At 34.5% G+C, this 25,789-nt stretch overlaps 3 protein-coding genes across 6 annotated transcripts; 1 reads left to right on the top strand and 2 right to left on the bottom strand.

Annotated features, from left to right (window-relative positions):
- Positions 1 to 7,980, top strand: LOC145897463 (uncharacterized). The gene is made up of 16 exons (XM_082985770.1): positions 1 to 132; positions 314 to 440; positions 1,445 to 1,615; positions 2,035 to 2,256; positions 2,561 to 2,676; positions 2,858 to 3,000; positions 3,473 to 3,726; positions 4,242 to 4,353; positions 4,873 to 5,027; positions 5,136 to 5,285; positions 5,346 to 5,434; positions 5,653 to 5,728; positions 5,925 to 6,046; positions 6,261 to 6,331; positions 6,487 to 6,619; positions 6,916 to 7,980. Exons 1-16 carry the CDS (start codon positions 44 to 46, stop codon positions 7,016 to 7,018), a joined length of 2,133 nt encoding a protein of 710 aa, XP_082841896.1. The 5' UTR covers positions 1 to 43; the 3' UTR covers positions 7,019 to 7,980.
- Positions 7,981 to 9,323: 1,343 nt separating this feature from the next.
- LOC145898533 (cell adhesion molecule 1-like) lies at positions 9,324 to 16,292 on the bottom strand. 2 transcript variants are annotated; one of them, XM_082987027.1, is made up of 11 exons: positions 16,144 to 16,292; positions 13,023 to 13,233; positions 12,837 to 12,967; positions 12,660 to 12,768; positions 12,384 to 12,592; positions 11,855 to 12,097; positions 11,601 to 11,732; positions 11,370 to 11,405; positions 11,003 to 11,035; positions 10,405 to 10,527; positions 9,324 to 9,970 (listed from the first exon to the last, which is right to left on the bottom strand). In XM_082987027.1, exons 1-11 carry the CDS (start codon positions 16,187 to 16,189, stop codon positions 9,840 to 9,842), a joined length of 1,404 nt encoding a protein of 467 aa, XP_082843153.1. In that variant the 5' UTR covers positions 16,190 to 16,292; the 3' UTR covers positions 9,324 to 9,839. The 2 variants fall into 2 exon arrangements, with proteins under 2 accessions (XP_082843153.1, XP_082843154.1); XM_082987028.1 differs by lacking the exon at positions 11,003 to 11,035.
- Positions 16,293 to 17,595: 1,303 nt separating this feature from the next.
- On the bottom strand, positions 17,596 to 25,672 carry LOC145897862 (uncharacterized). 3 transcript variants are annotated; one of them, XM_082986316.1, is made up of 21 exons: positions 25,549 to 25,672; positions 25,420 to 25,471; positions 25,215 to 25,359; positions 24,516 to 24,646; positions 24,348 to 24,450; positions 23,880 to 24,135; positions 23,350 to 23,484; positions 23,091 to 23,207; positions 22,963 to 23,031; positions 22,736 to 22,845; positions 22,540 to 22,674; positions 22,203 to 22,374; positions 21,831 to 21,951; positions 21,672 to 21,770; positions 20,912 to 21,056; positions 20,180 to 20,529; positions 19,549 to 19,957; positions 19,132 to 19,298; positions 18,965 to 19,051; positions 18,562 to 18,774; positions 17,596 to 18,248 (listed from the first exon to the last, which is right to left on the bottom strand). In XM_082986316.1, coding segments are annotated over exons 1-21 (3,219 nt in total). In that variant the 5' UTR covers positions 25,551 to 25,672; the 3' UTR covers positions 17,596 to 18,047. The 3 variants fall into 3 exon arrangements, with proteins under 3 accessions (XP_082842442.1, XP_082842441.1, XP_082842443.1); XM_082986315.1 differs by having other exon boundaries at positions 25,420 to 25,494; positions 25,549 to 25,664; XM_082986317.1 differs by having other exon boundaries at positions 18,140 to 18,248; positions 18,483 to 18,774; positions 25,420 to 25,494; positions 25,549 to 25,664.
- Positions 25,673 to 25,789: the final 117 nt, after the last annotated feature.

The raw sequence follows: 25,789 nt of genomic DNA on the forward strand, positions 1-25,789 counted from the left end.
CAACTACAATATTTTTTGCAGTTTACTTTTATATCTTTTCAATATGGGTTTAAGTTGTTACGTTGTTTTAATTTTGATTGCTATTCCTTTGATCACAAATGCTATTTCACAGGCAAAAAAATGTCCACTGAGGTAAACCAAACATGTTACAGTAATTTACTGTTTTTATATAGCCTATAGGCTATGTAAACATTGTGTTAAATTCAATTTAAAGCCAATGCAACTAATTATTTGCTACTGTATAATTTGACATGAACTAAAATACCCTAATTGTTTTTACAATTATAACAATTTTTTATTTATGTGCATGCAGTGACCATGGTTGCCAATGTTTGGAAAATGTATTCACATGTAGTGAACTCACCACTTTGCCAGAACAATTTGGAGAAGATATAAGAACAGTTGATTTAAGTGGGAGTAGTTTCAGCACATTAGCAACAGTAAGAATTATAAATGTAGACTGCAATTGTAAGATTTATTGTATAGTAGGCTATAGTTAGTTAATTGTAAATTCATTTATTTATTTCAAACTTGTTGGCCTGAAGAGAAAATATAAAATTTCACTAATTTTTTTCACGATCAACTACTTATATAAAATATATTTTCCAACTGAGACAGTAATGAGACAGTACCAAATTTTCGCACCAAACTTAAAATGTATAAAACTTGCGAAGCTTTTCAAAAACACTCACACATATTACAAATATTAATCGCTGCTAAAGTCATCCAGCAGTGTAAGGTGTAAACCTAGGTGAAAAATTTATATCTTAGACTTAACAAAAAACACAATAAATGTTGTAATTATATACTTTATTTCTAAATGTGCCTGGAATGCTATAATTATGTTGTCGAAAATGTGGTGTCTATCCATTAATTTGAGAACCGAAAGTGTTTCCAAAAGTGTATACTTGGATAGAACAACACATGGTCTGGAGTTGGTTCATGGCTAAGCTGAAGTATGGTTCAAACTATCTTAACAAACTATATTGAATATTCTTGTTGTGGTTTACAGACCAGTTAAAATGCTTATTCAAGGATCCCTAACTAGTTTATAGGCTAGGTCAACAATAAAAGAGTTGTAATTCATTTCAACGGTTAATGGTGAACATCCTTTATAAAAGAAATTTATCTAAAATTGAGAATGGTGTCTAGTGATATAAACTCAATGCCACTACATCCAGATCTATGTTCCTAAAACATTGTCATTATCTTTACAATTACTTTGAAAGCAAATGCTTTATGACTTAATGTTTACGTTTATTTCTCTGCATAACTTTAATAGTTTTTGTTTTTTCCTTTTCCTCAGTAACTGCTAATCACAGATTTTTAAAATGTTGAAGACTTTTGTAACCACTTTTCTAGCTGCTGTCATTCAAAACAATTTAAATTTTTTAAAAGTGAAATTGATGTTTAACTTTTGCTAAAGCATTTGCTCCCATTTCAGATAAAAGATGCAGAAGACTTGACTTTTCTTAGTCTATCCAACTGCAGTATTTTAAACATCAGATATGATGCTTTTGACAATCTTGACAACTTAAATACGTTGGTTTTAAGTCACAACAACATATCACGAGTAACAGATGATGTGTTTGAATGGAATCCACTGCAATTAAAGGTAGTTGTTTGTTGTAAGTTCAAATGCTGTTGTAAAAAAGGAATATTTCACTTAGGGTTATCAGTACTAAAGATTTCTCAATGTTATAATTTCTTTTTTCTTTTTGCAATTATTTGTAACTAATTTATGTTTTTGGCGATAGTGATCTACAAATATAGGTGAAAAAAATCAATTAAAAAATGATTCATTTTTGATTTCAAAAATGATTCAAGTTGTTACATCTGTTATTAAGCCTGTGTAAGCTATTAGGAGATTTTGTGAATACAAACTCACATTTCCATAGTTTTTTTCTGTCTATTTATAAAAATATGTAATTTGATCAAGGTTAATTGCAGAAATGTTCCACAAAGCAGGATCACCCTGCTGTAGAGGCAAATCTAAAAGCTGATATCCATTATTATTTATGGTTATATTTTTAGGAATTACGACTTGATCACAACAAACTTGACTTCGTTCAACATTTTCTTTTGTATGATTTGGAAAAATTGACTATTCTTGATCTAAGTTACAACAATATTTCATTTATTCATCCACATGCTTTTTCGCAACTTAAGAGTTTAAATGAACTTCACTTAAGGGGCAATCAACTTCATACTTTTGATCCAAAGTGGATGAAAGGTCTTCACTCCAACATGTTTAAGGTAATTTTACAAACAAAAAAGGTAAAATCAAACAAAATGCTGCATAGAAATATGAAAGTGTCATAGTAACTATGGGTAAGCATGTGTACAATATACAAGAAAATATGTAGGTTTTGCCAACTACAACTACGTTAATTTGACACCAATATATTATTAGTTTTGAAATATGAAAGATATATGCCTGAGGGCAACTGCCTTTGTTAAAAGTATTTTTTTATTTTTAAGACTCGATGCCCTGTTTGAAAAAGAATAAATTAGCAAAAAGATGTATCCACTCATTGTTTTACAGCAGCAATTTTTTTAGGTGTTTTCAGTTCAGGAAAATCCTTGGTCATGTGACTGTGCAATGATACCTGCAAAAAATTGGATTAAAAAGACCAAATGGGCACAAAAGCTACTTGGAGGCCTTGTTTGTAACACGTAACTCCTAGCTTACTATTGTGATTTAAAATTGGATATTCTCTGTACATTTGCTGGGAATCATAAGTTAGTATAAGTCATGGTGTCCCCTTTGGCATCGCACTGTATGACTTTTTTTAAACACTAGTGGAACATGGTACATGACAATGGGTCTTATTTAATCAGCATTCTTGTTGTGTAGAGCTAGTAAAGGAAACACACCAATATTTCAACTTAATAATAAAACCTTTGTTCAATGTGATGCACCAATAATACATGGAATATCACAATCAACTCAACTTAAAGTACATCAGTCGATACAGTTGGATTGTCAAGTTGATACAAGTAAGAACAACTTCAAGGATATTTTAAAATTGTTTGTTTAACTTGTATATTTCTGGATGGTGTAATGTGTTTTGAAGAGTAAAACTGCTTGCCGGTCCAGATCTAAAAACAGTAGTAATTGGTTCAATTTGTCACAAAAATTTTCTAGGATAGGTGAAGTAATATAAGGTCATTTTTTTTCAAGCCTGATGTTGTGTAATTAGACCTGATTAAAAATAGCTAAGACATCTTTGTTAACTAAACATGCAAAAGACCTCTGCATGTGTGCTTCTAGCCACATGCACTGATTATATACCAAAAAAAAATTAAGAGATATACACGACAATTAACTGTGATTCTGTGATGTTATAATGTGCAGACATAATGAAGGTCTGTTAGTTGAGTAAATATGATGTTGGAATCTTATATTGATGGCAGCGTTGTGTAATGGCAAGCAAATTGATTTTACAATTTTTTTTGTATTTAATCACAGAAAGGTTTCCTGTGCCCAGCATCGTATGGGTGGCACCCAATACTGACCGCTACAGCATGCATACAGCAGACAGATTTGATGGAATTGAGGCATTTGCTAATGGCTCTATTGTTATACATGACTTTAAGAAAGAGGATGTTGGAATGTACAACTGTACAGCCTCCAACCAAAAGGGTTCTATTGTAGCCTCTACCACCATCACTATTGGTGCTGAAGATAATGTTAAAGATCCTAACAATGTCGCTCCTGGAAAGGTAGATTTGAATCATATTTATTATGATCATGTACCAATAGAAAACAGCACACATTTGCTAGGTTATGCGAACTTCGCCAAATTTAATTAGTATGTAAATTAGATGTATTGTCATGAATTAAAAGGAGAAGATTATGCCAGGCTTGCAAGTGGCAATTATAAATAAATTTAAACAATATATATATACCTCCACTCCACCAACATCCACCATTTCTGTGAAGTAAATAGTGTATATGAAATTTTAGTTTGTTGCTAATTTGTAATCAGCACTGTAATACAGTTTCATATATAGTCACAAATATTTGTCATCTGGATTGAAAAAATAGGGTTAATACAATGTACATTTTGACACTTTTTTTCCCCAATTGTTGTAGTACATACACTATGTGCTTCTGCAACACGGCAGCACAGTGTATAGGTTGTGGGATTTTATTTAATTTCTGTTAGTCTACAGTAAATTTTATTTGCTAAAAAAAGAATATTACTTGCTCAATATTAACTTTTTTGTTTGTATAGAATGGCACTTCCAAGGACACAGTGACCAACAAACCTGTTTTAGATTGTGTTGAACAGTGCACTTGCATTTCCCGACATGTTGATTGTTCATCAGATGGATTTCAGTTTGACAGTAATCATCACATGTTTACATTGTTTTCTATCTAATTATTTTTGAATAGTCAACTTACTGTAAACATCTAAAAGTGGTGATTGGTGATGTCACACTTTTTCACAACTAGCCATAAAGTTTGATGTCATTATGTGCTCCTGATTATGGTATAAGTGCTGAAAACATATATTATACATATGTTTTATCTAATCAGGCAATTTGAGAGAAATATTATAATTAGTTCATAAAGGGGTTAACTTATACTTGGAGGTGATTACACAGTTTTTAGAAATCATCAGTTAATTAGTAGTAAATTTAATTATTCTCTCACTTTGAATACCACCAAAAACAATTGATATTACTGATGTATGGTATACATAGTACTGGCCCAATCACTGGTTAGTTAATCACTAACTCATAATTAATTTGTTGGTTAATAAAGTACTTTTTTAGTGAAATTGGTAGTAGAGTAATAACCTTACCTAACTGTGATGACTGTTTGCTTGAGTTGTAACCTTCCTAACCATATTCTTTGTTTAGTTATGCCCAACTTGAGTTCTTTGGAAAAAGACATACTTACACTAAGTCTTGCAAACAATAACATTACTGAAATCAAATCACATGCCTTTAAACCTTTTAAAATGCTGGAAGAAATTCGCTTGGATAATAACAAAATATCTACAATTTCGAGAAATGTAAGCTTTTAAATTGCCAAATAAAACCAAAAACTTTTATCATAATTGTATTGATATAATTGTGTTTTTTTACCAGCCTTGTGCGACAAAAACAATGTTTTATTTTAGGTTTTTAACCTCAGCCAACTTTCAACTTTGACAATGCGAGACAATAGATTACATCACATACCTAAAGGACTATTTGGCAATTTAGCAAAATTGACAATTCTTGTCCTGGACAACAATGAACTGACTGAAATCAATGATGACATGTTTAAGGTAAATAAATTGAGCATTTGTTTATTGTTATCTAATTGAAATAACTATGGTTCATTTTAGAATCTCAAGTCCCTGCAGTGGCTTTATATTCGAAACAATAAAATAAGCCAAATAAGTGATAATGCCTTTGCCGGTATGGAAAAAATCAGGTGAGCTATTTAAACAACATTTCTGTTATGTATTGTTAATACATGGTCCCATGGTCATGTTCTAAGGTTTGTGTGATTGCATGTAGAATAAACGATCCATTTTTCCAGAAATATTGTTAATAAATTTTAAGTTGTTTTGTCTTTTCAATTACTGAAAGAAACCTGTTAATTTTTTATAAAACTGAAAGTTAATGTTAGTTAAAAATGTTTTTGCTTAGATTCATTCACATGGAAGGAAACATTATACAAACAATGAGTTATGCGACAATAAAACCACTCATTCTTCCAGCAGATGTAAGTTCCATACAGCATTGTTAAGTCGATGTCAATAAAAACTTGAATAATTAACATTGCTTAGTTCATTAAACACTATATTTAGTTAATGCTTCGAATTATTTTTTATTTGTGTAAAAAGTCAATACATCTATGAGGAGATTTATTTTAATATTTTGTGTCATCATAGAACTTACGAAGCACTACATGTTTTTAGGTCACAGTAAACAAAATATTTGTTGATGACAACTCTTTTGTTTGCGATTGTAAAATGATAAAATTGCAAACATTTTTAAAGACGAAAAGTCAATGGAAAAACTTGTTTGGGGAAGGCATAATGTAAGTTTTTGAAATGTAGTTGCTTGCATTGCTACAAGTTTAAGCTATACAAAAATAATTAAAACTATTGAAAAAATAACATTATGTTAAAACTGCGGCAAACCAAAAAGTTGCGTGTTTATTTAGCAGAAAGTCAAATGAAAAGAATTTTTTTTGAAAAAGTATATTTTTCACTGTACGTGTTATTTTTTAAACAATTATTGATGATTTATAGATGCAGCTTTCCTATTGAATATGACAAACTGAACTTAATATCTATCAGAGACAAACTCAACTGTACAAAAGGTAATGTAACCCTATTTTGCCGAGTGTTTGATTTAAACCATCATATACATAAACTTTATGCCATACATATATTAGGTAAAAGTAACAAGCACTTTCGGTGTTAGAAATGCCCACAACAAAGTGGATACAAAATAAAAGAAAATTGCTTGTTGTAGATACAAATGTTGTTGTTCTCACTAAAACTGACTCTGGTTCAATGTCTGGTTTATGGTTTGGTGGATTAGCTCTTGGTGTCATCCTTACAGTAGCTGCTCTATTTGTTTGGAAAAAGTGGAGGTGCAGAGTAGGGTAAGTAATGTTTTATGGACATTTTTTACATAATTCATTAACTATTTTTAGTAAAGTATTATGTGGTTGTTAAGCACCAGGTCAGTGGTTCTCATGTAGTTGTATGCAAGTAATTCTTTTTTTCCATATTTCATTACAAAATGTTTTTTTGACTGGTATTTTATTGTCTTATGTTCTAAACAAAGGTCAGTAACATCTACAATGTGATGTGTGTAATTCGCTCACTAGGACTACAAATTTCATAAAACTGTACAGTATTGAAAGCATTAGCTTTACCTATTATAAAATTAATTTAGTGGGCCAGCAGTTCAGTATCAAAATGTACCTGGTATTGATGATGCATCGGAACATGCTTCAATTCTCAGTAACAAGGGTGGTGGTTCAGAAGCATTTGTCTAAAAATTAGTAAAGAGCAATTTAAATGAAACTCTTAACACTACCGATCTTTAAGAAATTGTGAAGTGTTTTTACCAAACCCTTTTTTTTGTTGTTCTCTTCCCGTGCTTGCAACTTGCACTTTTTAGCGCTTGCATTTTTTGCAGTAAATCACTCAAATCAGTTTTCCATGATCACTTCTATCTTTCCCATTGTGGTACTACTCATCTTTGTAAATTGTTGCTGATTTTAATTAATGTTACTTACGAAAATATTATCTTATACATCTTGTGGTTCTGGAACGCAACGTTATTGCCTTTCACATTGTCTGTCAGTGGCAATTGTGTATAGTTTTTCCCACTGAAAACAATTTCGTCATACAGCACTGTTAACTGTAAAATTGTCAAGTGTAGAGTGCTTATCTGCTGTGAAAACTTTTGTGCCTTAACGTGACGTGGTGAACTTCATTGAACTGCCATCAGTTGCCTTCTGTGTTCGTTTAAACACAAATAACTTCTGACAAAATTGCAATGCTACACAGTGGGTTGGTACTTTATAGCGTGGTATACAAAACGGGGGCTTATGTATTGTGAGTTTAATATGTGCATTTATAAGGTACTTTTCTTGCGGACTTGTATGCCAGTCTCTTTGTATATTAATATATAGTTAATTAACGAGTGCGGTGCTACGTATTGTACATAGAGTGTATTGCAACCATTTTACGTGAGTGTTGCCTATGCTAATCGACGCTTTCGTATGTCTGAATGTGTTTGTATTCCTGTCATAATTTCTAAGTATAGTATGAAGAAACGGTTGATGTTTTTCAACTTACACACAATATCCTGTACACCTTTCTAATGCTTTGCTTTTCGGCTTTCGAATAAACCACTACAATTCTTTGCTGAACAAAATGTATTAGACCATGAGGTTTACGGCACAAAACGTCTTACAAAAACACGTGCGCTGCACTCCAATAAACTAAGTTACAGCAAGTTTGAAATAATTAAAGTAATAGCATCATCATTATCGTGGGCCTACTTAAGCACCTTTACTTATCTGCGCAATGAAATCACACAAATCAAGCCTACAAGGTTATCTGCATTTATACACACACCGATTGTTTTTGTATGCAAAACTGATGAACATCGGTACTATTAAAATGGTAAAAAAATATTGCGTCAGGCACGGGTGGCTGCCAAAGCAACTATTTTGTGTGTGCAAGATTTTTTTCCAAAATTTGCAATGAGCACAGCAAAACACATGCTATGTACCGCTCAGACTAAATGTAGATGCCTAAAAACAAATGGTGCACGTTTATTAGGGACACGTTAAATTGGCTTTGATTTCATCAACCGTTCAGAATTTTATGTCTTGTTATGCACACAAAGCACAAGCTTTTAACAACAGGATCAGCCAGGCTGTTGTTTGGAATATACACTTTCGCCCTAAAAATCATTTTATTATTGTGTTTACTGTAACCAAGAAACTGACGATGCCCACAGGACGAAATATACATTCCATACAACAGCCAGGCTGATCCTGTTGTTAAAAGCTGGTGCTTTGTGTGCGTATTGCCATTACGGAAGGTATACTGTGATCGCTAGCATCTGCAGTCTATGGTTAAGATCCCAATTTTTCAAGTTATTTATGTTTTATTATTTGACAATACACTTAAACTGAAGTGAGTTGGAGCCAACACTGATTTGCAAATGGATGAACGTTTCGTGATTCATTTGCCAGAGACCAACACATTTTTTGCCGCTTTTTTAGCCAAAATAGTGTCCAAGTAGGTGGTCAAATGCGCCCCGAGTATCTGCTACACCAAAGTGTGTGCGACATCCACATACATGTTTTGTAGTTTTTAACCCAAATTTCAACAATACCCTGTCTAGTAGCTGACGAAAACCCCAAGATCACACTAAAACTTTCCATAACAGGCTTAAATCACTTTGGGAATAGCTTGTGCATCTGGGCTCAATCAATCCAAAATCTGTCACACTTTTATCACTGATTGCTTGATTACGATACCTGGATCTTTTTTGTAGAAAAGTTAGAGAAGGGAATTTCTCACCAAATTTCTTGGGTAGAAAATGTGACAGATTTTTGAAAAACTAACTAAATCGAGAACAAAATCTGTTTTATCTTTAATCCGTCAAAAGAATTGTGGGTGACTTCATAACAGTGGCATTGGATAATTCATGTACCGTATTACTTAAAAAGTTCAGTTTGTTATGACCCAAATTTTTTTTGATACTTTGTGAAAACAAGTCACACTAAAATAACTGCTGACGTTTTACACCAAACCGGTTGGGACCAAAAAACGTGATTTTGTAAGAAAACGATTTATTCCAGCATTTGGCGAATGACGTGAAAAATAGAATCTTCGCAAAACAACTCGTTACATCAAACCAACGTTAAATTTGCAAAACATGTATGAAATGGTTAACGGTTGGTAAAAAAATGATGTTTAAGATTATTTAATTAGCATAAAATTTGGTCCTCAATTGCAACACAATGAACAACAGTACCACAGCTTTAGTAAAATGCGCATACAGACAAGCACCGTAAAAAGCCGTGCTTGACAGCTCGATAATATATGAAACTTTGATCCCACGACAAACTCTGAGAGTACTATTACGTCATATCGAAGGCAAATATTCAAACCAAAAAAAAAAACACGTGAAACTTTCATCAAAAAACAATAAGGCAACGACCAAAGAGTAGGATTTACAAGCAGTGCAATTTGTGTAGCAAGTGTACGGATGTGCAACGCTACAAGCCCACAGCCTACTACACTCGATCCCAGTTTAACTCTTCTGCAAGGGTTTCAATCTTTTTTGCACTCTTACAAAAAGTGTTCAGTTCTTTTTTTTTCACCAAGGAGTTCAGCTTCAGTTGTCGGAAGGTCATCGTCATCAGAGACTGAAACCTCTTCAAGGTCATCATTTCGTTTTAGTTCATTTGTGTAATATTCACCTGCGTTGTAAAAAAAAGAGAAAAACTTTGAATGAAGTAATATTACCTCCAATTGATGCCAGCTGATGTATTGCTTGAAAAATTTTGCTTACATACTAAGGCATCATCAGTTTCTTATTAAAATAGCACTTAATAGCAAATCTTACAATACGGTAATTGTAAAGTATTAAATTTAAAACCACATCAACATTAAAGAGCTTTTGTTTAATCCCTGTGTCTTATGTCTTACAACAAATTCTTTGTCAGAAACACACCTACTTAAGGCATGATTTTACCTTTATTTGTCCACTATAAAAAACAGGAAATTCTGATAGCATAAATTTTTGTCTGTCAAAGCTGTTGGACTGAAAAGTTAAACCTTTCAACACCAATTTGACCTACATTAGGCACTTAGGTCTTTTTCCAGGTAAGTGTTAAAAAATCTCACTCTGTACCTTTGTGTGCTAAGAAATAGCGCATGAGGATGATAATGGTCACAATCAGAACAAATACTGCAACAGCAACAACTCCACCGATTACTGCAGCGTCGACTGTTGGACTCATTGTTGTGGTTGGTGCTAAATATAGTAAGGTATTATTGAGGTATTGGAAACACAAAGAAAAAATGTGTTCATGCAAATGACATCAGTCACCCCGCCAAATATTATAGCATGCATTCAAATTTTTTTCCAAAATCTGCAGTAAGTACAGAGAAACATCACCACAAAAACATACTATGTGCCATTTAGACTGAATGGAGATGCCTTGAATTGTGCAAGCACACAATAAAAGCACTTTTATTAGGTGTGCATTGAGCTGGATTTGGTTTTGTCAACCAAAAGAACCCTTTTGTTATTTGGTGATAAAAAATACACTTAAAATGAAATTCTTTCATACATAATGAAAAAAATAGTTTTAGATTTAACAAACAAAGTTACCATTTACAGATAGCTAAAGAATAGCACGCACACAACAAAAATGTTTTGAAACATTACATTGGTAATGCAAAATTAAAAAAAAATTTGCCATGAGAAAAATGCATGGAAAATATACCTGCAAAACCACTCCCAGCTCCATGACTTTGTGCTAAAAGCAGTCAAGCATGTTAATGGTACTTGAACTACTTGGTTAATAATAGGTAAACATATAAAGAAAAGAAGCAGTTATTGCACCAGATGACAAGCAGCAAATGTTACAAAAGGTTAGTTTTTTCAATCCAAAAAAGGCAATTTTCATTGAAAAAAATCTCGGCAGAGAAATTACCTTTTTTTCAAAGGGGAGAGAAAAACAACCAAGATTTTAGCTGTGAGGCCATTAACATGCACGCACAATTATAACAACTATATAGTTGGTAAGGTGAACGGATGCACATGTCATGTAAAGGAAATGTACATATATGACGTGTGAAACTGCTACTTACCAGGTGTAGTAGGAGGGGGTGGGGTAGTTGGTTTATCTGAAAATAATAAAAGGTTGTTAAATAGTGTACAACTTTATTGACGTTTTGTGCAAACATTTCATGACAAAGAATCTCACTCAAAGCTGTGTTAGTGGTTTATTCATTTACGACACTGTGGTGGTAGTCTTTGATGATAAAATGTAGTTTTTCCATTTGAAAATTCACAATTAAAAATATATGTACCAAACTTACCATAAACCCCAATATGAAAAGAAATCGTTGAAGGAGACCCCACTCCATTTGATGCCGTACATGTGAATGTACCATTGTTTGTAACATCCTCCGAGGTTGCCTTCAGGCTTGTGCTGATAATTTTATTTCCATCTACAAAGAGTTTCATAATCAGATCGAGGAAAAAACTTACAAATAGTGTTTGAAATCCGTTATTAAAATGACACTACCCCCTTGAACAAACAATCATGCTAATGGTGTCATTTTTTACTTACTGCTTGATACCATAAAGTTTGATGGAATTTTGTTGTTAACTTCCTCACTGACAGGTGTATCAGACAATTTGGTTTCTTCTGAAATTGGTGGCAAGGTTATTTGTACATCCGGAACAAAATTCCACTTGATCTCTGGTTGGGGGCTTCCGATCCCCATGCACAATGCTTCAAAGCTATCATCTTCCTGTAGCTCTAGATATGAGCCTTGAAGACTTGATTCCACAAACTCAGCAGATGCTGGGACTATAAAACAAAAGTGATAAACCAGTGGCTCTTAACTTGTTTTTCAGCACCCTTGTAAAATCACCAATAGATTTGCACCCCCTTCTGATGTGGAAGTAATACATGTTATTATATAACAAACCCAAAGATTTATCCTCAACGACCACGTACCCCAACCCCCCCACCCCTCCCCCCCAGAAAGTGATTGTGGTGAGTAAGCACCCTTGGTTTAAGAATGACTACATTAAACTCTATGGCTTATAGATAAAGCACAGTTATAAAAAAAAAATATCAAATGTCAACTTACAATGTACAGTTACTTCACCAGTTGGGATAGAAAGAGGTTTTTCAAAGTCTTCATGTGACACCATACACATAAAAGTTTCATGATTATCCAACCGTGTAAAAACCTTCTTCAGGTCTAGCGACAAACTTGGAAGGTCAGTTTCATTTGCTTTTGGCATTGCAATAGTTTTTGCCAAGTTATCAACTCTTTTACCTTTGGAGTTCTCAAACCTTCACCAATAAAAAGTTTTGATTTAACTATTTACATGTCCACCAATTTTAACAACTTGCTACTCACCACATAGTTGGTAGGGGTTTGGAAAAATTTGCAAAACATGTTGCAACCACAGCTATAGAATTTTCCACCACCGGCTCCCTATATTGTTGCATCGAAATCACCGGAAGTTCTTCATTAACATGTTATGTTAAAGTATGAAAGATAAAAAATCAAAATGTGTTGTCATGAGTTACATACGGTTCACAGTAAAAGTGACACTTCCTTCTGTAGTTTCTCCTGACAAGCCGCATACATACTTTCCTTCATCACCAAGCTTTACCGAAGTAAATTGCAGAGACATTTCGTTTTGGTTAAAAGAAACTATAATTCTGATAACAAAAATCACAATTAACATTTTAGCCACAATACAACAAAGTGACAAACCTTTCACTATGTTTGACAACATTTTCATCAAATGCCATTAGCTTTCCATCAGGGCCGTACCATATTTTGTTTGTCTGTGTGTCTTGTTTTTGTCCAGAAATAAAACATTTTAATATTGCTTTGTTATAATATAAACTCTCATTTGCTTTGCTATAAGAAGGTCCAATCACTGCTGTTGCATTCTGTCCTCTCAGCCCTAAAGCCTCTGCATCTATAAAACAAATAAAAACATTTAAATTGTGCCAAGAAAGTAGCAAAAATGTGTCATAGTGGTCAAGAAAACTCACACAATTATTATTGTACGATCTTGGCATGAAAGTGAACTATTTCTACCATATAAAATATATTGCAGGGTTCGAGTTAGCGGTAAAAACGTATCGCAAAAACGTTACACCCTAACTTCCTATACATAAATTTTGCTTCGTACGCGATTGTGTATTACGCTGAAAACCTGCCGTTTTAAACTCGTTTACCCAATATTTGTTTCGTCATACATCGTCACCGTTTTATTGACTTCCGCAATAGAGGCTTGACAAAATACGAGAATTGAAAGAAAATAGTCGTTGACATAACCAAGAAACTTCAAAAACGTTGTTTGCATCAGCGCTTGTTGCGTGTACGAATGAACAGATAAAGAAGGATGCGGCGCCTTATAATCTGCTTCGTGTTGCATCGCCATAATCTCAAAAACGGGTCGCAACAACTCCAAAAACGGTTCGCAATTTGCGAATTGCGAACTGCTAATTTGAACCCTGTACTGTCAGGCATACTTTGCCCATGTGTGAAGTACTGAAAAAGGCATGCAGTAATATGGACCCTGACAAGAGTTTCTGTGCTGTGAGTTTGGTTGGTTGTTAATACCAGTGCATTAATTTAGTACATATGTTTGTTGAACATTAATGAGCTGCAATGCAAAAACCCTACACAAGAGGGTTGACAGATGTTGGCACACCTCACAATAGCCGAAGGACATACCATAAACTCCTTTCTATTTGTGATATTTCCAAGCACAAAAAGACACAATAAAAACGGCGCCGATCGTTGCGTCGTATAATGTAACAGGCAAAAAACAATAGGGAATTGTGTACAGTATAGTCATCCGAAACGTTTCAAGCGTCCTTTATTGAAAGTGTCTTTTGTTTAGTCCGTGTAAAGCGCTTGGTTGCGCAGCAATTTCATTGGAATGAAACGCTTATCGCGTTAAATCACAATATCGAAACTTTTTTGAAGGTCGCTCCATCCTATCACAACTGACGACGGCACACATGCTAATTTCCTAACATTGTAAACAATTCCCAATAGCAGATTGAAAGTTCTGAGGTACTTCTAAATCTTAAATGTTATGCGTTTGCGACGGATAGCGAACCAATGGAAATTGTAATGTTAACGCTATGTATAGCACAATGAAATTTCGTTGAAATTAAGGTTTTCGCAAGTGTACACAAATGGCGTTTGCTGCTTTGCTGGCCTTTGTCCAAATAATTTGCTTTCGGTGAACTTGAACAGAAAATTAAACAGTGTGAGCCAAAGGTAACTCATAAAGATTATCAAACATATACTTATATTGCATTCAACCTTGCTATTAGCCACTAATTTAAAGACGATCAACCAAATTACTTTTCTCAGCAGAGCAGACATTGCGAGCTGTAGTTCCTCGTTTAACGCCTCAAGCAATTTGCACAAAATCTTGCTTTCTTGATTCAATTTCACACCCCAGATGTGGCATATTAACATTACGGCAATGCGGAAGTAATTTGCACTCCAATAGAGCAATTATGCAACAATAATAATGCGATTTACGCTTTAGTAAACCATACTGGAAGGGTCTGAAGACGTGGTATTAACTTCATATGCCATACGTGCCCGCTACACTACACATAAAGCTGTGCTGTGCATGTTTGAATACATTGAAAAATAATCAGGACATGCAATGAAAGCACTCATGAACAGCGCTTTGTTAAACTTATTATGACGCAGTTTCGCAACACACTGCAATGGTGAGGTAGATTTTTAGGCTCGGTGCGAATTGCACCAAGATGAAATTGGGCCATCACAACATTCTCAATTTGTCGCCAACTGCATCGAAACGGCACACGCAATTTAGCGCAGCCAAGCTGTAATTAAGTGTGCAACGTACATTTGCACCCCAAGTCGTTGGACAAAGCGGCGTTGAGTTCATCTTGATTTTGTGTAACTCGGTTTGACGAAATTGTGGTGGACAGCTCATTTGCAGTGCTTGCAGTTCCTGGTCAATCGTGCAAAGTTACAAATGAAAAGTGATGTATTGTCGAATTAAACGACAAAGTTCATTACTACGAAGCTGTGCGCGACAAATACCAGTGACCAAATTAAAATTTTTGTGATTGGTTTCCAAGTTGTGTACGACAAAACTAGAGTCGAAAACAATAATTTTCTAAATGTTTAAACGCAACAACGTCTTCAGTTACCGATGATGACACATACAGTGACATGGTCCAGAGAAATGCGGTTCATCTGACAGCGTTTTTACAATCCGTACAATCTAAAGTGGGTAATAAATAGGAACGACGTCATAGCATTCACTCCTTCACCCTATACAGTGTATAGATCACTGGTAACCTATTCAAGTGAATGTAAGTGAATCCAGTGTGACCAAACACAAAGCATGCTGAGCAATTTCCACAATGTTCGAATGTTCATGTAACATAGTTGACAGTTTATAACACTGAATTCAATTTTGTGGGATGCTAAAATGTTACATTGAAAACACAGTCAAGACACAACAATCAAGATCACCAGCTATTCTTGCATGGTAATTTAATGAAAATATAATACCCCATAATCTCTTCTTATCTGGATTGGAAAATAATGCCCATTTCTTTATTATGAACTACCAGTTGGGGTTAATAAAATTTTAAGTAAATAGGAGTGGTGCAATCACACAACAAGTACAAAGCGAAAACTACATATATATTTTCATTAATACATATATATATATATATGAGGTTCTGTATTTTGAGTATACATTACAAACTACAAATAATCTATGTTGTAAATCAGTTTAAATCAATCATACAAGTCAAATGCTAAGATGTTATTCAGTGATATTATTCGTTATCTACAAGAAATCTTTTTGACCCACCTTTAAATGGAACAGCTAAGATGACTACGAATATCAGAAATTTCATTTTGCAACTGAATAATCCAGGTTATGTGAATAAAAAAAATCTTGAGCCGAGATTTGTTGATGATTATAATATTACACAAACAATACAAATTATTTACAAACTAATATCTGCAAGGAAAGAGCATAGCAGTAACATCAAGTTATTTCTTTACAGACAGAAACAAAGTAAATCATAAATGACTAGTTTGTGAGAAGGTCAATTAAACAACACTATTTCTTTATTGATCATCTATTTGATCATTATCTATTTGAATAAGAATACTGAGGATGCTGCATAGGCGAAATATATATTCAGAAATAACATCTTGGTTGGATGATTAATAAAGAAATAGTGTTGTTCAAGAAAAAGTGTTGTTTCACCAAGTTATAACAAAACTATTCCGAATAATAGACACAAATTTGAAACAAGTGTTTTAAAGAGAACTACAAAAAAAACTTTTAAAACCATGTTAAGCGGAGATACCAGACTACAGTAAAAGCTCAAAGCCTTTAGAAAAAAGGTAAATCAAAAGAAATTTTCTAAAATAAAAGCCAAATTTAAAAAACTATTAACATTCATGATGTAAAATGATAAATAATGTGTTCAAAAATAGTACAGAAAAAGACACAAAAAACCTTCCTTTTATCAAATACACGTTTATGTATATATAGGCTACAATATTTGATAAAAGGCCAATCTGGCTAACCTGACTTCGACGTTAACTGTGGCCAGCCAGCCATGCCTGAAATCGCGCGCTCCAACTGGAGAGAACAGGAAACGCCAACAGCAAACGTAACAAGAGGGACCTTTTGTGTGATTTTTAGAAGTAACTACCCGCTCAACAAATATTTGCGAAGTTCAATCCTGCCATCTAGCGGTAACAGGACTACATCTGTACACACTCGAATTAAACTGTCTATGGCGGTATAAACAGCGAAAATAATTCTGCCTTTTTGCAATTCTTTCAAAAAGTATATATTGATATATTGCGGGCGATTGACGTCGTTCAAGGTTTTTCGGGAAGAAATTATTCATTTAGTTTGTTACAGTTAGAGTTTAATTTACTTTTCATGTAAAGCAAGTCACTTCATTAGTAGGCCTATATTCGATTGTTAAAGCATACTGAAAACGAAATTAGGGTAAACTGAGTAAGGATGGTCCCTTGAAAAATTTTTTGGATTTACTAAGTTAATAGCGCAACCTTTAAACACAAAATTTCGGTTGTTTACGTTGCTTCACTGCGCTGACCTCACTCAAAAGCATTTGTTTTTACGAATTGTAGGCGACGATCTGCCGTTTTAATGACTACAAACTAAAAGATCAACAGAAAACGGCGGTGTTATAATTTTGTGAAAAACAGTTTTTGAAATTATTGAACGTTTTAGGTGACTTCATAAAACTCGTTTTGTTTCAAGAAAGTTGTGTCGATTTTATTTTAATGTAGAAAACACAGTAAAAATAACACAGTTTTGCACATTTAAACATCACACAACTCACAGCATAAAGAATTTTGTACGAAAATTTGCGAAATAACCGCTTGCGTTTTAAAGTTTGTCAATTAGAAACTTGAAAAACATATTGAGGAATTGGACGGCAAATCAAATAAAATTTATTACACGGCAAGTGAAACACTAAACAATTTTTGTAAAACAAAAAATGTTGGTAACACCATACTTAATCTTATTTTTAAAGTTCCAAATTAACAGTTTTAACTATAGTTTACACATCACAGTCATCGTCCTACACCATAATACGTCATCAAATGCGAACAAATCAGAAGAAGCGGCGTGCTTTTTAGTCACGTGCCAACTTCGTCCGGAATCCTCGACCAAATATTGGTTCTGCAAAAACGCTCGGCGAACTGCATGTTTTCCAACTATTACGTCATTTTGGTTGTTGAAAGTTGGGCGACAAGCGCCTTCTCTCGCTCGTGACGTTCCTGCAATGATTTTAACAAATCCCAGTCAAGAGGCTCGCCGTTGTTTTCAAGTGGGTTTTGTGTCGCCGACGGCGGAAGATTTTCCTGATTTGTCTGAAAGATGGTTTTGGGCCGGGGAACTTGTCGCGCGTACTCCAACGCCTAAAGAACAACATTGATTTTCACCAGAGATTTTAATACCTGTAAACTCAAAATTTGAGTTTTAAGTTTCTCTTCGCCAACTCAGAGGGAATTGCTTTAAACTATAACGTATAAATCTTTCATAACTTCTTCACCAAACCACAGTCATAAATATTCTATCAAAACAAATAATCTAAAATTTACAAAGGCATTTGGCTGTGTTATTTGGTGCAACCAAAACAAAGCAGAGATTACGTGTTTGTGGGTTAAGCCTTCAAGACGCAACCCTCTCCAAATATGTTCACGACCGATGCCGCGGTAATTTTGCGAATACCCGTTTCCTTTTCTCCTTCTGTTCCTTCTTCTTATCATCGCTGTCGGCCATGACCACAAATCTCTGCGCGCCTTCGTCCCGCTCACGACTAATATCTTCGTCATAACTCTTATCTCCCGGTGCTGTCGCATTGTTTTGTACGAGCTGCTGATGGTTCTTGTGTTGTTGTCGAATGAACTCCGCGTATTTTCTAGCACGGTCTATTTTTCCCATCTGTCACGGAATGGAAATGATTTTTTTTATTTATTGTTTTGGCCTTTCCAGAAATTGTTAAATGTTTGTTGGGATAACATTTATCACACCTTCAAACACAGATGGCAATTAAAGATCTCTTCCGAATATTAATTTTTCTACATTAAATAAAAATATTATGACTTTATTCATCAGACACGACATCGCTCACTTTCTCCCTTGCTGTGATCAAATCAGGACCAAGTCCACCGAGATTAAGATCTCTTTTTAGGTTTTTGTAATCTTCCAATGTATATTTCTGGAAAATAAAGTAATTTGTTGTTAAGAAAAACAACATGTAGTATTTGCAAACCATTATTTTCGCTATCTTACACCAACCTTGTACTTTGCTTTTTGTTTTTGCTTTTCGTATTGTTCTAGGTAGCTTCCACCACCATCATCGTTGGAAACCAGAGATGTATCAAGTTCTAGTTTGTCTTCTGTTTTACCACTCGTTCCAAGTATTGGCGGCAGAAGGGGCAATGTTTGCTTTCGATTTGGAAGTTCTGCCAAACAACAACAGTTAAGTTATAGTTAAGACAGTGGAACAAATTATACCGTGTTAGTTAAATTCAATTTAAAATTCCCTGCTTAAATTTCATAAATATAGTTGTCACGACAAAAAATGTAATTTATCTCTAATGTTAAAACTCGTTGAAGCTGATGCTATGTTTAAATTTTGATTATCCTCGATACTTATTGACGAGCTACACTGCAGAATTGTCCGAATAACGTAAATCAGTTAGCTATTCTTACGTTGTAAGTTACTCGTCCAGGTAGTTTCCCTGTTATTGCGTTGGCCGTGTTTTAAACTGCTGGATCTTGGCGAGGAAAAATAAGTATCCTCCTTTTTTACTGATGGTCCGTTAGTGGGCGGAAGAGGAACTTGATATTTGTAAGCATGCGATGAAACAGGGATTGGTATACGAGATGCCGGGCTGTGGGGACTTTGAACTGCGGGGTCGAAATTGACTCGTTTCTTCAATTGGAAAGTTTGCGGATGATAGTATTGACTTTCAGGATAGTTCTGGGCGGCAATTTGTACTGGAAAGAAATCTCCGCTGATGTTTCGAGGACTTAGTGGGTTGTCGGGTTTAGGCGGAAGATCCACATGAGAAGATTGTTGCTCCATCGAAGTGTTGTTGTCGTAACGCTGTTTATACGCCTGCAACAAAACCCAGAATAATAAGGTTGGATTTTTTTTTATTTTATCGTTGCGGACACAACAACGCACATTTTGTCATCCAGTTAAATGAAAACGTTCATACGGTAAAATCTACACCCGCGATACATGACATTGGGATTTCTTTCCTCTATATTATCCAGGTTTACTTTGTTTTTAATCAAACCTTGTGCATAATACCTTTGTGTTTACTATATTACATACCTGTAGAAGATGACTCGGTCTCACAGGACTTTGATATACGAAATTCTCGGTTTGAGGAGCTTCGCCGTGTGCGTAATAGTATCTTGGATCATCTTGTGGTTCTTCTCTTGTCTGATATGCACCAACGTGATTGTCCGAACATTGACTTTCGTCGCTTTCTTGGTAACTAGAATTAACGCCGATCGACGAATCGTTCTGCTGACTGAGTTTAAGGTACTGATCGTGAAGCAATTGTTGTCTGCGATGGAGAGTGTTGCGATGATGATCAAACGAGCTGAAGGCGGGATGATTTGCAAAGTTGTCGTTTTCATCTTCAAACTCGGGGTGGTTGCGAGGGGAGGTAAATTTTCCTTCATCGAAAAAAAAAAATTAGAATTAAAATTAAGAAATCAATGATAGGTTGTTTGTACGAGGAACTAACAAAAATGCAAGAATAGTTTTTAACAAAACGTGTTATCTGGAACTAAGGTGTAACATACACAAATAAATAATTCGACTTTATGACACCATTAGGGCAAAAAATAAACCAGCAACATTTTTCAGCTTGCATATAAACCTGATAAAAACTTAATTTTCCAAAATGTTACAAAACATCCAAAAATTAGCGCTAATCGTGAACTTTATCGTTTCCTTCAGCCAATAAATACATGCCTAACACAAATAAAAAAACTGCATGAAATCTAAACTAACTTTCTTATATCCGTAAACACACATTTAATTATTATATCTTACTCGGAGAATAACGTTTCGTAATAAGTTCTTCCGGATTCAACAAAGGCCGGTTCATCTCCCTTGTGTTGCCCAACTCGCGCAAAGTTTTCCTTTGTGGGAGTTTTGAACTTTCCCGTCCGTCTTTGATGCCTTTTAAGCGATTGGCCTGAAGGATGAAGATTTCAACAAATATTGTAACGTGTTTTTTTTAACTCTAATACCAAAGGGAACGTTTTTCGATGCCTAAACACTTACTTCAGGGGTGGTCCGATCTAAACCAACAGAACAAAACTATTAATGACAGAGGAATGTGCTACAAAAAGTTATTTGGTGACTGTGCCGATATTTTATGTTTGATCAGACCACCTTAATTCACGTTACAATAAGTGTATAGACAAAAAACGAGCACAATCATTTAACCGGTTTGTAAGAAATAACGATTTTTGTCACATTTATCATTTTTGTTAGTATGGTGACGTTTTGTAAGAGACGAATTCGTTCACCTACAACTAAAGGATTTTTGGCAAGGCAGGCACCCAAACAATGCTAATATTTAAACGTCTATACTACAGACTGCCAAGTAACCAGCAAGCCGAATTTGATGTAAATAACACGTTTGGATAAAACAAAACAATGCACACAAACCGAAAACAAGCACGTTTTTTAAAAAAAGAAAAAAAAAATTATTTTTTGTGTTACAGCTCGTGAAAAAAAACAGCACATTTTAAAAATAGTTTTGGTATCGCAACCTATAATTATATTTAAAGTGTATTTAATTTACCTGCTGTTTCCAAACATCCTCCAAACCCATGATACCCTGGTTTTCTTTCGGTGATGGAGGACTTCTATGCCGATCATCATGTATGTAATTGTCACTTTTCTGATGATTAAAATTACACTTGCAAGATTTTTGAAGCATGTACAAAATTGTCGAGCGAACCTGTGTTAGCTTGTTTGTGTCTGACTTAGGTCGAAGTTGGTCGTTGTGCTCATCCTGCAATTGCTTATTGCGTTTCGAATATATTTCCAAGTACGAGGCCGAGTTGCTTTTTCTTCCTAATCTATAAAATTGTCTAAGTTGATTTTAACATATTAATTAACCTATGTTATATCGAAAAAACTTTGCCGTTAACATAACTGCTCACGAACATAAACATAAAGGCAACTCACATAATAAAAACATGTGGATATCTTTTTGTGGAAATTCAATTAACACCGATGCAGTCCAAATACAGATTAAGCAAAAATTAACTACATGCTAACTTTCTTTAAAAACATGGAGAATTTACCAAAGACAAAAGCATTTTTGAACCTGATTTTGTTCATTTCAATGTAATCTTTATCTTTAATCGACTTGGGAGCTCTTGGTGGGGTTGGAGCATGCGAAACCATGTGAAGACTTCTCTTGTTACGAATTGATTTGGACGAGTCGTTATTTATTGATGTGGTTTGCGAGTTCTGTTCTCTGATACGAGGGGAATAATCTGGGAGAATATAAAATAGTATTGACCACATGCATAACAAAACTCTGAACGTACCACACTGGATATAATTTGGCAATTAAGATCTATTCAACATAATTTTTTTTGATAAAGTGAGGGAAAAAATTTATCTGAACAATCAGCTTGTTCGGAATTTTATGTGCTTACATTTGGGTTTGCTCTCCTGACCGGTTACATTTTCTTCATCGTTTTGTTTGATAGTCTGTAGCTCGTGCTGTACAAGTTGCTGATGATTATGGTTCGAAAACATGTTTTCTTCCGTGTGGTTCTGCATTGAATTTTCTATCCAACAAAGCATTTTGTTATGCCTAACATCTAATTCATGTCAAACAATTTATTCTACCCTGGGTCCACTGTCTTTCCAACTGTAGCATTCTGGCGAACTCTTCTTCATATAATTGATTCATAGAGTCTAGTCTGTTTGGGTCTGCACTTAGTCGCACTGGTGAGTCTCTATGGGCACAAAAACTTCTTGAACATAACAACACATATATTTGTGCAGGGTATTGTTTTGTGCCAGGGTTTACCTAAAAACAGTACAAAATGGGACAGATATCAGATAACTGTTACCTGCCAATATAGTAACCAAACTCTTCTTGTTCCTTGGGTGGGTTTAATTTCTCTTCGTTGCTGTCTGGCCTTTATAGAATTTAATTTGGGTTTGTATGCTTTCAAACTTTAATTAAACCTTTTTGTACCTTGTTGGTGATAATTCTGTGTTATGAACAGTTATGGCTCCACCAACAGAAGGCTGCAGTGCAGTCTTTATTTGACCATGACTTGCAATTTGATGTTGTGGCGGAGTAGATGGAAGTCTAAGATAACAAAGAAATTTCAACTGGTCTCTGTAGTAAATATCTTTCCTTAGTTGGAAAAGAAACGAAAGATACCAGATTTACTGCCACAAAACTGCAATTATTATCCTTTTTTTCAAATTCTGCAAAAGTTTTCAGGTACCTTGGGGCATTTCTGAAATCAATTACAAATTCAGGGTTAATTTCAGGAGATTGCAGTGAAGGTTCAGATTTTTGAGAAACTTCTCTCCACCCAGGGTTGTATCTCAGGTCAGCATAACGATCAGGTTGAATTTCACTTTAATATGTTAAAAACAAAAAGTGAAATTAGCCACACAAAATATTTATTTGCAAAATACATATCCAGGCAAAAACAATGTAATGTAGCTGATGTGTTAGACCAGTGTTTCCCAACCAGTGGTACACGGTGACATTCCTGGTGGTAAGCAAGCACTTTTCCTTTAGCGGATATAGTTCGAATTGAAAAAATCATGAGTGATCTCAAAATGTTTGCTACTTCATCCCCTACTTTGTAACACTCAACCAGGTGGTAAATGTTGAAATTGTTTTACATCCAAGTGTAAACCAATTACGCAACCACAAAAAGGTTGGAAACCATTATGTTAGACACTGATGCACAGCATGTGTTAAATATTTGCCACAAATATAATCATATGGTATTGTTTTTTTTACCCAGGTTTGGTTTTTGAATCCAACATTGAGCGCTCCGAACTTGACAAATCTTCAGATAAAGTAACCTGTCCCTCATCTCCATTCAATGAGTCATCAACAGCTACAATGTTAATATCGTCATCATCAGAATCCTTTAATTCCTTTCTAACTACTGCGCCCATTGACATGTTACTAAGAGAATCTTTTAAAGAAGAAAATTTTCCAGGAACAACTGCATTGGCAACTTCCACTGAGTCACTCAAATCTCCAAGTTGCTCTGTATTGAGAACATCAGTTTCTAAGTTATTTGGTCAAAGTGAATTGTCTGCAGGCAATGTCATCTATTTGATTTGTATCATGTATGAAAACACTACAGTTACCCGGTAATTATGAAAACAAAGGAAATCTTTGGAGCCCATTGTCCAAACTACTTTTGTCAAGAGACAGAACTAATTATTACTTAGGCTACCCCTTAAACACTTCATTTACCTTGATCAGCTTGTTCAAATTTCTGTGCAAGAGATTGCACTGAATAAGGTGGTGCAGAAGAAAGTGTCTTTGTTGGGGAGAGTAGTACTTTGCCGTACACGTCCTAAATATAGTTTCTGTATTTAGCTTGTGACTTTGTGGTTTAGTTGATCAGCTATTCATGCTTACACTAAGCTTTGTTTTTTCTCTGGTTTCGAATGATGCTTGGCTTAAGCGGTCAAGACTTAGATGAAGTTGTGCTTGAAGACTTTCCGTCATGGAAAACTGCATCCCTTCCCCTCTCTTGTCTGGCTGGACATCTATTTATGTCAGTAAAAAATAACTGTGCATTACACCAGCTTTCACAAAAATTTTAAATTAAAAAAAAATTCTAATTAAGTAGTATGCTAGCACCTTATGATTTTTTATCAAATCTTTTTTTTTGTTTCTTTTTACTAATACCAACCCATTATAAAATATTAAAAAAAATTAAGGTTGCTTTCCATCATTGTTTTCATAATTGGTCATTCTGTTCGTTAGGATTTTGTCAAGTATTGATCCCTATTTCCCATGCCAGTGTGTGTGACATAACTATTATATATATATATTGGGCCTATGGCAACAGATAAAAAGACAAATAATTTTTTTTTGTTTAGTTTGTTAAAAATACTTGACTACTTTCAACTATTACAAATCGGATTCAGCTGTGCCGCTGAAGTTTGAAAGTAAGTAAGTGTGAAGTTAGTGAAAAAATGTTGCTGACCTACATGGTAACAATATGTGGTTATTGGGCCTATGATAAGTTAAGAACAAATAAGTGTTTGTTTAAATACACACAAATATGCAATGATACGCCAGGTCCATATAACATTCAATACATGACCATACATTTGAGTCTCTGCTGTTGATATGTTTGAGATTCATTTAAGCTGTCTTGACAAGACTCGACTTTTGTATTTCGTGCACTGTTGGTTATAAATTCATCCTCATTCTCCACTGTTTGGGGATGAGGCAGTTCAACTCTGTAGGTCCCCTTAAAAGTGTTCAATATTTAACAAAAACATAATTCTAATAATTTTACATTTTAATTTACCTCAATTTCTTCATCTAGCTTCTCAAGTGAATCATAGTGATTCACATTCTGCCTGTATAAATCATACATAAAGAACTTTTAAAAATATGAATAGTTTACCATAAATTTATGATAAAATTTGATTCATACATCTCTTAATGTTGATCTTTCTTTGAAAATAGAACCTGGTATTCAAATCTTCGATGTTCCACATTCAAACATATAGGCCTATAGACCTCCTGATAAATATTATGTAGCCTACATACACCCTACAACTGCAAGTACAGTGGATATTAGTTAGATGTACAGGATAAAGTCATACGCATCAAAGTATGTGATGTTTTAACTCTACGTTGCTGTCACACGGTGCACAAATTGTAACACACAATTG

Source organism: Ascidia mentula, chromosome 4 (assembly GCF_947561715.1).
Source record: "Ascidia mentula chromosome 4, kaAscMent1.1, whole genome shotgun sequence".
Classification (NCBI taxonomy): Eukaryota; Metazoa; Chordata; class Ascidiacea; order Phlebobranchia; family Ascidiidae; genus Ascidia; species Ascidia mentula.